We start from the raw sequence: 11455 nt of genomic DNA on the forward strand, positions 1-11455 counted from the left end.
ATTCACTGGATGTTTTCAAGCGAGAGTTAGATATAGGGCTAACGGAATCAAGGGAACGGGGTACTGATTTTGGGTGATCAGCCATGAACATATTGAATGGCGGTGCTGGCTCGAAGGGCTGAATGGCCTACTCCTGCACCTATTTTATATGTATCTATGTTTCTATGAAATGCAACCTTCACTTTAACTCCTCCTAAGTCAATTGTGAATAGAATTGACTCGCTCATCTTGGACTCCATGGATTCTAACCATTTAGATTAGTCTACCTACTGTTCATAAGTTCTCCAATTACAATTATGCCATTCGGCCCATCAAGTCTACACCGCCAGTCATCTTAGCTGATCTATCCTTCCCTCTCAATCCCATTCTCCTTCCTTCACCCCATAACCCCTAATCAAGAATCTTTCAATATCCGCCTTAAAAATACACAATGTCTTGGCCTCCACGGGCGTCTGTGGCAATGAATTCCACAGATACACCACCCTCTTAACTAAAAATTTGCCCTAGCATCTCCTTTGTAAAAGTACGTCATTTTATTATGACATTATGGCTTCTTGTCCTAGATTCTCCCACTAGTGGAAACGTCCTCTACATCCACTCTATCCAGGCCTTTCACTATTCGGTCAGTTTCAATTAAGTTCACCCCCCCCCCCCCCCACACACACATATCATCATTCTAAATCAACGATTACACGCGGGATCTTGTGAGAGGCCTTTCTAAAATCCATGCTGGTAACATCCACAATTTGGTCATCGAGCTATTCCAAATAATCTCCATCACATTTGAGAGACACGATTTTCCACGCTCATTGCCTAATTAGTCTGTCCACCTAAATGCTGACAGATAGGTTCCCTAAGATTCTCCTCCAATATCGTTCCACTCACGGATCTGTAATTCCATGGCTTGTCTTTGATACACGTGCTGTCGTTTCTACCAATCTTAAACAACGGTATAACATTACCCACGCTGCAGTCTTCACTTTCCCAAAAGGTACCGCGTTATCTGCGTTTTATTGCACCGGAGATACACTGAGTCGACCAATTCTACAGGTCTTACAAGGTACAAAGATATTGACTCATATATTCAATGACAACTCAATGACAATTCATGGCCAGTGCTGATATCAGCGGGCGATGCTCGCCTCTTGCAATATTGGTTGTTTCGCCTGGAAGGGTGGAGGCGGAAGGGTGACCTCGTAGCCGGTTATCAAGCCGAAGATAATGTCGATCGGCTGGGTGGGTGGAGAAAACTGACAACATCTTGAGGTTGAAAGGAAACAAAAAAGGTGTCAGATCGAGTATGGTTTCTTGATGGTGGAGTCGCATGTAGACAGGGTGGTGAAAAAGGCTTTTGGCACATTGGCCTTCATCGGTCGGTGTATTGAGTACAGAAGTTGGGAGGTCATGTTGCAATGTTGGTTAGGCGGCATTTAAAGTAATGTATTCAGTTCTGGGCATTGTGTTTAAAGGAAAGAGGTTGGCAAGCTGGAAAGGATACAGATAATATTTACGAGCATTTTGCCAGAACTAGTGGGCTGAGCTATAGGGAGAGGTTGTGTAGGCTGGGACTCTATTTCTTGGAGCGCAGGTGGATACGGGATGACCTTATAGAGATGCATAACATCATGAAAGGCACAGATCGGGTAGATGCACATAGTCTCTTGCCCTGAGGACCAGAGGGCATACTGTATGTTTCAGGGGAAGTGGGAAACATTAATAGGAATCTGAGGGGTAATCTTGTCAGACAGAAGGTGGTGGGTGTATGGAACAAGCAGCCAGTGGAGGAAGTTGAAACAGGGAATATCCCAACATTTAAGAAATAGATATACAGGTACATGGATAAAACAGGTTTGGAGTGATATTGACCAAATAGGGCAGGTGGGACTACTGTAACTGGGACATAATGGCCGGTGTGAGAAAGCTGGGCCGAAGGGCCTGTGTTCACGCTGCATCACCCACTCTATGACTCCAGAGAGAGAAGAGGAGATGAAGAAAGAAACGTAAAGGAGGAAAAACAGGTAAATGCGTGACACGCGATGGAAGATGAGTGTAGGCAGGAAAGAAGCGGATTAGGTTGACGAGATTGATGGGAGATGGTGTGAGAAATGCGTGCACACCGTCGGTGGGATCTCCGGTAAGAGAAGTGAAGAGGGTATTCCAATTCCAATTAACCGTCCTCTCTTCCCTGTATTTGCTCGGGATGGCACTTTCTGCAATTCCAGGCGCCTCGATGCAAAGCCAGCCGTTCCTAGGGGCTTCATCGACAATTACGATAATTGAGTTGCCCTGGTGCACTTAAACTTTATCGAGATGCACGTAATCTCACCGCTTTTGCACTCCCTTAATTTTATTCCCGTTTGCACCGTAGGGTCCCTGGAGACGATTTAGCAGCGTTGCGTTAGACGCTATTTACGCAATCTCAATAAACAGATAGGTTTCCCGCTAGGACGACCACCGTCTCCGAGTACACCAGCTAATCTAATTGTTGCATTCTCCGAAGCTGCTGCTAAATCTCTTGAGTCTTCAGTTCCACCCGGACCTACATACATAAGGAGGCGTTCTTGCACGCTCTTCCATTCAGTTGCGGGGCTGTCTCCATCCCCACCTGAATATTCGCTACAAGGATGAGAGACCTGGTGTTCCTGTTGGTCCAAGATGTGTTCTACCATTCACTGGCACTTGTCGGGGTGACGGGTAAGTGAGTGGACGGGAGAGTCGTCCGGTGCGCGAACGCGGGTGTGACCTTTGGGAGGGGTCTGGATTTGCCAGGAGTATCGCGACTGTGTTTCGGTGTAGGCGTTTGTGTTTTGACACGCACTAACGTGCGGGTTCAATCTGTTCCCTTGTTAAAGTGAATGTCCTTCCGTTCCCTGGAGAAGTGAAATGCGCGACTTAATAGGTACAGTTTAGTTTGGCAAAAAGCTAAAATCGGCTTCGGAAAAAGTGCCCACAGTACGATGCGAAACCAGGATAACATAGAAACAGTGCACAGTAGACAAAAATACCCTGCAGTAACTCAGCGGGTCAGGCAGCATATTTGGAGAAAAGTATTGGCGATGTTTTGGGTCGCGATTCTTCTTCAGACGGGTCGGCGTGGACTCGGTGGATCGATGTCCCAGTTTCCTCTCGGTATCTCAAACCAAGATAAGCTTTTGTTATTGGCATACTATGTCGGGCTCTGTAGTGTGCATAAGGGGGACTGAAATGGTGACTGATGGGGAGAGGTGTGGAAACTGGTGAAAACATATTAAAGACCGTTCGGTCACGGGGCGCACTTTGAGGGGACGAACGTGAAAGAGTGGCTTGTAGACTGAGTAAATGACTTGTACAATTGGCTGATTAGCAGGCAACAAAAGTATTTCCCTGTACATCGGAACACGTGACAAACGACTAAACTCAATCAAGATCAAACTAGTAGAGATGGGCGTAAGGGCGGCTTGGCGGTACAACGGTAAAGTTTCTGCCTTACAGCGCCAGGGACCCTAGTTCAATCCTGAGGACAGGTGCTGTCTGTACGGAGTGTGTACGTTTCTCCAGTTGCTCGGGTTTCCACTGGCATGCAAGCACCTACAGTTTTGTGGGTTATTCGGCTTGTGCAAAATGCCCCCTAATGTGCAGGATGCGAAACGATGGAGTAACTCAGCGGGTCAGGCAGCATCTCTGGTGAAAAGAAATAGGTGATGATTTTGGTTGACACACATCTTCAGACGGCTAATCGATGGCCGGCATGGACTCGGTGGACCGGGAATTCTGTCTCCACGCTGTCTTAAAGATAAACTAGGTTTATTGGCGTACTCTATCGGGCTCTTTGTGTGTATAAGTGTGACCGATGGTGAGAGGTGTGGAAACTGAAGAAGGAATATTGAAGATCGTTCGGCCAAGAGGCGGCACTGAGTGGGGACGAACGTGAAACAGTGGCTCATAGACTTAGTGAATGGGGTTAAACTGAGATGGAGAATCACGTTCAAGTCAACTGGCGTGCATTGTCAAATGCGCGCACTGGATGGATTTCCAGTTCTATGCCACATCGGTTTGTAACAGCATCACCCTTACAGTGACGAGGACAATGCACACATTCAAAAAGAAAGAAATACTATCCTATTGTACAAGACGCTGGTGAGGCCACATCTTGAGTTTTGTGTTCAGTTCTGGGCATCATGGTATAGGAAAGATATTGTCAAGCTGGAAGGGGTACAGAGTGGATTTACGAGGATGTTTACAGGACAAGACGGTCTGAGCTATAGACAGAGGTTGAGTAGGCTGGGACTCTATTCCTTGCAATGCAGGAGCAGTGATCTGATAGAGGTGATGTTGAGAGGAATAGATCGTGTATGTGCACAGAGTATCTTGTCCAGAATAGGTGAACCGAGGACCAATGGACACAAGTTTAAGGTGAATGGGAAACGATTTAATAAAAATCTTTGGGGTAACCTTTTCACACAAAGGGTGATGGATATGGGGAGCAAGCTTCCAGAGGAGGTAGTTGAGGCATTTAAGAAGCAGTAAGACATGTACATGGATAGGACAGGCTTGGAGGGAAATAGACCAAATGCCGGAAGGCTTGACTAATGTAGCTGCGACATGATACCCGGTGTGGTCAAATTGGGCCGAAGGGCCTGTTTCCACAGTGTATCACTCTATGGCTTTGTGACTCTATGTGATACATTGTGTGTACCTCCACAAAGTCATCCCCAGCCTCCCGCATTTCAGCGAAAGTGATCTCGCACGATTCAATCTCCCCTGATATCTAGAGACTTCCATTCCCGCCAACATGCTGATGAAACTGTTCCAAGACAGACACAAAAAGCTGGGGTAACTCAGCGGGACAGGCGTCATCACTGGAGAGAAGGAATCGGTGACGTTTCGGGTCGAGACCCTTTTTCAGACTGGTTAGGGATAAGGGAAGTGAAAGATATAGACGGTAATGTGGAGAGATAAAGAACAATGAATGAAAGATTGGCAAAAAAGTAATGATGTTAAAAGAAACAGGCCATTGTTAGCTGTTTGTTGGGTGAAAACGAGAAACTGTTGCAATTTGGGTGGGGGGGGGAGAGAGAGAGGAGGAATGCCGGATGTAGCTGAAGTTAGATAAATCAATAGTCATATTACGGGGCTGTAAGCTACTCACGCGAAATATGAGATGTTGTTCCTCCAATTTGCGTTTAGCCTCACTCTGACAATGGAGGCGACCTAGGATAGAAAGGTCTGTGTGGGAGTGGGATGGGGAATTAAAGTGTTTTGCAACCGGGAGATCAGGTAGGTTCAGGCGGACTGAGCGAAGGTGTTGAGCGAAACGATCGCACAGTCTACGCCGATGTATAATGCCTCTGTCCCACTTAGGAAACCTGAACGGAAACCTCTTGAGACCTGCGGGAACCGCACGGAAACCTTGGATGGGGCGCAAAGTCTCCAGAGGTTTCCGTTTAGGTTTCCTAAGTGGGACAGGGGCATAAGAGTCCTTATCTTGAACAACGGATACAGTCGATGATGTTGGGGGACATTGCAGGGGGTGGTTTGGATGGGAAGGGGTGAGTTAACCGGGGAGTTACGGAGGGAACGGTCTCTGCTGAATGTCGAATAGGACGGATATGGAAAGATGCGACGTGTTGGGATCCCGTTGGAGGTGGCGAGAGATTCGGAGGATTATGTGTTATATGCGACGTCTGATGTTGTGGAGGGTAAGGTATAGGGGGACTCTGTCTCTGTTGCGACTATGGGGAGAGGGAGCAAGGATGGAACTGCCGGTATCCGAGGAGACACGAGTGAGGGCCTCATCTATGATGGGAGAGGGGAACCCCCGTTCCGTAAAGAATGAGGACCTCGGATGGCCTGGTATGGAACACCTCATCTTGGGCGCAGATGCAGCGTAGACTGTTCAATTGTGAGTAGGGGATAGAGTCTTTGCAGGAAGCAGTGTGCGAAGTAGTGTAGTCCACATCGTTGTGGGAGACTGAGTTTTTTGTAATAGACGTCAGTCGATAGTCTATTTCCTGTGATGGACACTGTGAGATCAAGAAAGTGGTCGGAGGTGTCGGATATGGTCCAAGTAAATTTGAGTGCAGGATGGAAATTCGTAGTGGATGTGTTGAACTCCATGAGATCTGCATGGGTGCGGGAGATCGCACCGATGCAGTCGTCAATATAACGGAGATAGTTTTCGGGGATATGGCCACAGTACGCCTGAAACAGGGATGTTCAACGTGCCCTACAAAGAGGCAGGCATAGCTGGAGCCCACGCGCGTGCCCATAGCGACGCCTTGGACTTGGAGGAAGTGGGAGAATTCAAAGGAGAAGTTGTTAATGGTGAGGACAAGCTCTGCTAGGAAGCTTAGAGTGTTAATAGAGGGGAATTGGATGGTTCTGTGGTCGAGGACGAAATGGAAGGCATTAATGCCTTCCTGGTGGTGGATGGAGGTGTAGAGTAACTGAACGTCCATCGTAAAGATGAGGGAGTGGGTGCGCGGAAAGCGGAGATCATTAAAGAGACGAAGGGCATCTTGAAAAGGGAGGGAGAAATTGGACCAGGGGGATAGGATGGCGTCGAGGTACGTGGAAATGATTTCAGTCGGACAGGAGCAGGCCAGCGGTGTTTATGGATTTTGCGGGAGAAGGGTAACCCAAATGAAACTGTTCTGATGGGATCACGGACAGACCCGTTTCCGTCACATTGCCGCTCTCTCAAAAGAATTGGCGCAGATGTAAAGGACGCGGGACATTCGCACTCTTCTCACCTCGCCTTACCTCATTAAAGAAAGGATGTGATGGTTTTGGATAGGCTTAGACAAAGTTTTGGCCTGCTTTGGCCTGGATAAAATGGAGTTGGAGGGGATGTTTCCGCTGGTGGTAAAAACAATGCAGGGGCTGGACTCGGTTGGGCCTGGATACAAAGGATGTGGAGAGGATGTTTCCACTAATGGGGGAGTCTAGGACCAGAGGGCATAGCCTCGGAATAAAATGACGTACATTTGGGAAGGAGATGAGGACGGATTTCTTTGCTCAGATGGAGGTGAATCTGTTGAATTCGTTGCCACAGGAGGCCGTCAATGGATATTTTAAGGCGGAGATAGATAGATTCTTGATTGGTACGAGTGTCAGTGATTAAGGGGAGAAGGCAGGAAATTGGGTTAGGAGGGAGAGATCAATCAGCCATGATTGAATGGCGGAGTAGATTTGAATGAATTGAATTGAATGAAATGTTATTAGCCAAACATGTATACATATAAGGAATTTACTTAGATGCTTTGAGCGCAACAGGATAAAACACGTTATATAGCCGACAATTAAAAATAAAACATTATAATTTAAACACGTGAAAAGAAAGTACCAGAGTAAAAAGCGACGTTTGGCTGCTGAGTAGAATTTCACAGCAATTTGCATACATACAATGATAACAGACAGTGACAGTCAAGGCATAATTGTGCAACAGTATGTAGGCGACCCTCAAAGCCCTTACCCTAACCCACCTTCAACCCACGCGAATCAGGTCGGAACCAAACGGGGACAAACAACACTCACATACATACACATCCACACAAATATGGTAATATAAACGAAACAAAAAGAACTAAAAAAAAAAAAAAGGGGGTCACTAATAACAGTAAATAAGTAAGTAATTAAATAAATAAGTGTGGGGGGGGGTTAAGGGGAGTGCAGCTGCAGTAGAGCAGAACAATGGTGGAGAGCACTCAGTCCTCTTCCGAGTCCGGTGAAAAGTTGAGAGAGTTAACAAGTTCCAAGAAAGGGTTCCATGTATCTAGGAATGTCTTGGTAGAGCCTTTGAGAGAGAACCTAAGTTTTTCAAGCTTTAAATTGTAAAGCACCTCCTTAATCCAGCGGGCGTGTGTCGGGGGACAGGAGAGCCTCCAGTTAAGCAAGATCAGTCTCCGGGCTAACAAGGTTGTAAAAGCTAGAACCCGTTTCACCGCAACAGAGAGGTTGGTGTTGGGAGGGGTACCGAAAATGGCTGACAGTGGGTTTGGAGGAATAGCCTGGCCGTAGGATCTGCTTATCAAGTCGAAAGCACTCCTCCAAAAGGCTGCTAGCTTAGGGCAAGACCAAAACATATGGCTATAGTTGGCAGGAGAAATAAGTTTTCATGTCTAGCTATGACGGCTTTGGTGGTCCAGGGTCGCCTCTCAAATGGACTACTTCAAAGAGTTCGTGACAAGGGGGAGAAGGGTCAGAGAAGACGTTACCCGCTCACTTCCTGGCAATTGCCGTGTACAGTACGTCAGTGGATGGAAGGTTGCAGCTGACAACATCTCGGCTGATCGAACGATGAGCAGCAGGCTGCTCCTATCACGAATGAAGGTTTCCTAATTCTGCTCCGATCACTAATGAAGGCTTTAGATAGGCTGGTGGAATTGCAGGGAATGAACGGACGTGGAGCACCTGCAGACTGAAGAGACTGGTTTAACTCAGCATCATATTCCGCACTCATATAGTGGGTCAAAGGTTCTAACAGTTCTATGTTGTTATACACTCTCCAAGGATTGTGCCGAGATGTAGTAATTGATCCATTGACCTTCGGCCCAATATGCCACACCCGACAACATGTCCCATCTATACTCGTGCCACCAACCTGTTTGCCCCATAACCTTCCAAACCTGTCCTATTAATGTACCTGCCTTAAACGTAGCGACAGTCCCAGCCTCTGGAAGCTCGTTCCACACACCCGTCACCCTTTGGTTGGAAAAAAGTTATCCCTCAGATTATTTGCTATGTCTTCTGGTTCTCAATTCCCATACTCTGGGCGAGATGCTATGTGCGTCTACCTGATCAATTCCTTTCATAATTGTATATACCTCTGTGGTTTAACCCTCATCCTCCTGCTCTACGAATAATCCCAGCCTGCTCAATCTCTCCCTATAGCTCAGGCCAACGAGTCCTGGTAACATCCTGGTATTAATCTTCTCTGCACCATTTCCAGACTGACAACTTATTTCCTGTAACATGGTGCCCAGAACTGAACACAGTTCTCTAAGCGCGACCACACTACAACTGCAACATGATCTCCCGAGATGTAAGGGCGTCCACCATTCTCACTCTTTCCCTCAATTCCATCGGTTAACATATGATGAGCGTTTGACGGCGCTGGGCTGGACACCTCATTTAAACGTATCGAATAATGAAAGACTTGGATAGAATAGATGTGGAGAGGATGTTACCACTAGTGCGATTGTCTAGGCCACTAAGGCATACCCTCAGAATTAAAGGACGTTACACCTGGAAGGAATTATTTGCCACATAAGGAGGCCTTCAGTGGATATTTTTAAGGCAGATATAGATAGATACTTGATTAGTACGGGTGTCGGGGATTAGGGGGAGACGGCAAGAGAATGGGGAAGGAGGGATAGATAGATCCGTTATTATTGGATAGCGGAGTAGGCTTAATGGGCCGATTGGCATAATTCTGATCCCATCACTTATGACTTTTTCCGCAGCGAATCTCATCACCATCGTGACCCTGTGCCGAGGGAGCTGCGGTCTCGCCGGCTGCACGGTCCGGTACCTGGTGTCTATGGCCGGGGCGGACCTGCTGGTCATCATCTTCTGCGTGGTCCTCAACCACCTGGCCTCGCTCTACTTCCCCTACTCCTTACTCTTGCACTACCGCGTCTGTGCCATCAACGGCATCGCGAACGCGGCGGTCGTGGACTCGTCCGTCTGGCTCACCGTGGCTTTTACCTTCGACCGCTTCGTCGCCATTTGCTGCCCGCGTCTCAAGCCCCACTACTGCACGAAGCGGGCGGCTTTGGTGGCGATCGTCGCGGTGTGCGCCGTCAGCTACCTGCGAAATATCCCGCGCTACTTCACCTACGAGCCGGTTCGCGGACGCGCCCCCTACCCGGTCTGTCGGCTCCGCTATCTCTGCACCAACACACCCTGGGTCGCCTACCTGTGGGCCGGGACGGTGTTGACGCCCATGATCCCTTACGTGACCATCCTTCTGCTCAACGCCCTGACCGTCCGTCACATCTTAGTGGCGAGCCGGGCCCGCAAGGGCTTGCGCGGCGCCGGCGTAGGAGCAGGAGGCAAATCAGCGGATCCCGAGATGGAGAACAGGAGGAGGTCCATCGTTCTTCTCTTCGCCATCTCGGGCAGCTTCGTAATGCTGTGGATGACCAAGGTGGTCATGTTTGTGATGGAGGAGATGCTGTTGGACATGACTTGGCTGGTCACGGTCACGCAGGCCGGGACCATGCTGATGTATCTCAACTCTTGCAGTAACACCTGCATCTACGCCCTGACCCAGGCCAAGTTCAGGGAACAGGTGAAACTCACCATCACCCACCCGTTCCATTGGCTGCTCGCGTTCATCACAAACTGAACATTCCGACGTAGACGATATGTGTAGGAAGGAACAGCAGATGCTGGTTTACACCAGGATTCCCAAAAAGTTAAGCAGCAAGTCGGATCGGTATTGAAGAAAGCAAACGCAACATAAAGAAAGCGAACCACAATTATTTCCAGAGAACAAGAATACAAAAAGAGGGATGAATACGGAGGCTCTATAAGGCGCTGGCCAGGCCGCATTTTGAATACTGTGAACAATTTCGGGCACCATATCTGAGGAAATATGCGCAAGCCCTGGAGGGATTCGAGTGGAGGTTTACAACAATGGTCCCAGGAATGAGTGCGTTAAGGTGATGAGCGTTTTTCAGAACTGGGCCTGTACTTACTGGCGTTTAGAAGAATGAGGGGGCGCCGCATTGAGACGTATAGAATAGTAAACATTTTGAAAAGAGTGGATGAGCAGAGGATGTTTCCACCAGTGGGAGAGTCCAGGACTAGATCTCATAGCCTCAGAATTCAAGGACGCGTTTACAGGTCGGAGATGGGGAGGGATTTCTTTCATCAGAGGGCAGAGAATCTGTGGAATTCTTTGCCATAGAAGGCTGTGAAGGCCGTCAGTAGATATTTATTTTTAAGATCGATTCTTCATCAGTACTGGTGTCAAAGGTTATGGGGAGAAGGCAGGAGAATGGGATTTGGAGGACGTGGCTGATCAGCTACGATTGAATGACGGAATAGACTTGATGGGACGAATGGCCGAAATCTGCTCCTATCACCAGTGGCTTTATGATCTATGACACCGAAGAGAGACATTAAAGTACTGGAGTAACTCAGCTGGACAGACAGCATCTCTGGATAGAAGGATCCTCTCTCCATGCCTCCCCTATTCATGCTCTCCGTCCAGTCTGACTGTCCTCCTGATTAAATGTTACGTTTGTATGCTTCGTTGTCAACTTTCCATAGCTATCAATGATCTATTCTTCAATGACTATTACCAACGGCCCCTTTGATGCCTAATTTTCACACCTTACCCTTCCATATCTTGTGTCTCCCACTCCCCCACTCTCAGTCCGAAGAATGGTCTCGACACGTAACGTCACCCATTCCTTCTACCCAGAGATGCTGCTCGTCCCGCTGAGTTACGACTACGTCCCGGGTG

The 11455-nt window shown here is 48.0% G+C and overlaps 1 protein-coding gene across 1 annotated transcript; it reads left to right on the top strand.

Annotated features, from left to right (window-relative positions):
* Positions 1-2624: 2624 nt before the first annotated feature.
* Positions 2625-10330, top strand: LOC116972903 (probable G-protein coupled receptor 139). Its single transcript, XM_033020490.1, has 2 exons — positions 2625-2694; positions 9444-10330. Exons 1-2 carry the CDS (start codon positions 2625-2627, stop codon positions 10328-10330), a joined length of 957 nt encoding a protein of 318 aa, XP_032876381.1.
* Positions 10331-11455: the final 1125 nt, after the last annotated feature.

Source organism: Amblyraja radiata, chromosome 5, assembly GCF_010909765.2.
Source record: "Amblyraja radiata isolate CabotCenter1 chromosome 5, sAmbRad1.1.pri, whole genome shotgun sequence".
Lineage (NCBI taxonomy): Eukaryota > Metazoa > Chordata > Chondrichthyes > Rajiformes > Rajidae > Amblyraja > Amblyraja radiata.

What these genes read in the sequence shown, in the direction of transcription:
- LOC116972903 (XM_033020490.1), top strand. Translation starts at nt 2,625, where the DNA reads ATGAGAGACCTGGTGTTCCTGTTGGTCCAAGATGTGTTCTACCATTCA. An exon ending in GGCACTTGTCGGGGTGACGG is followed by an intron (nt 2,695 to 9,443) that starts GTAAGTGAGTGG and finishes CTTTTTCCGCAG; the next exon opens with CGAATCTCATCACCATCGTG.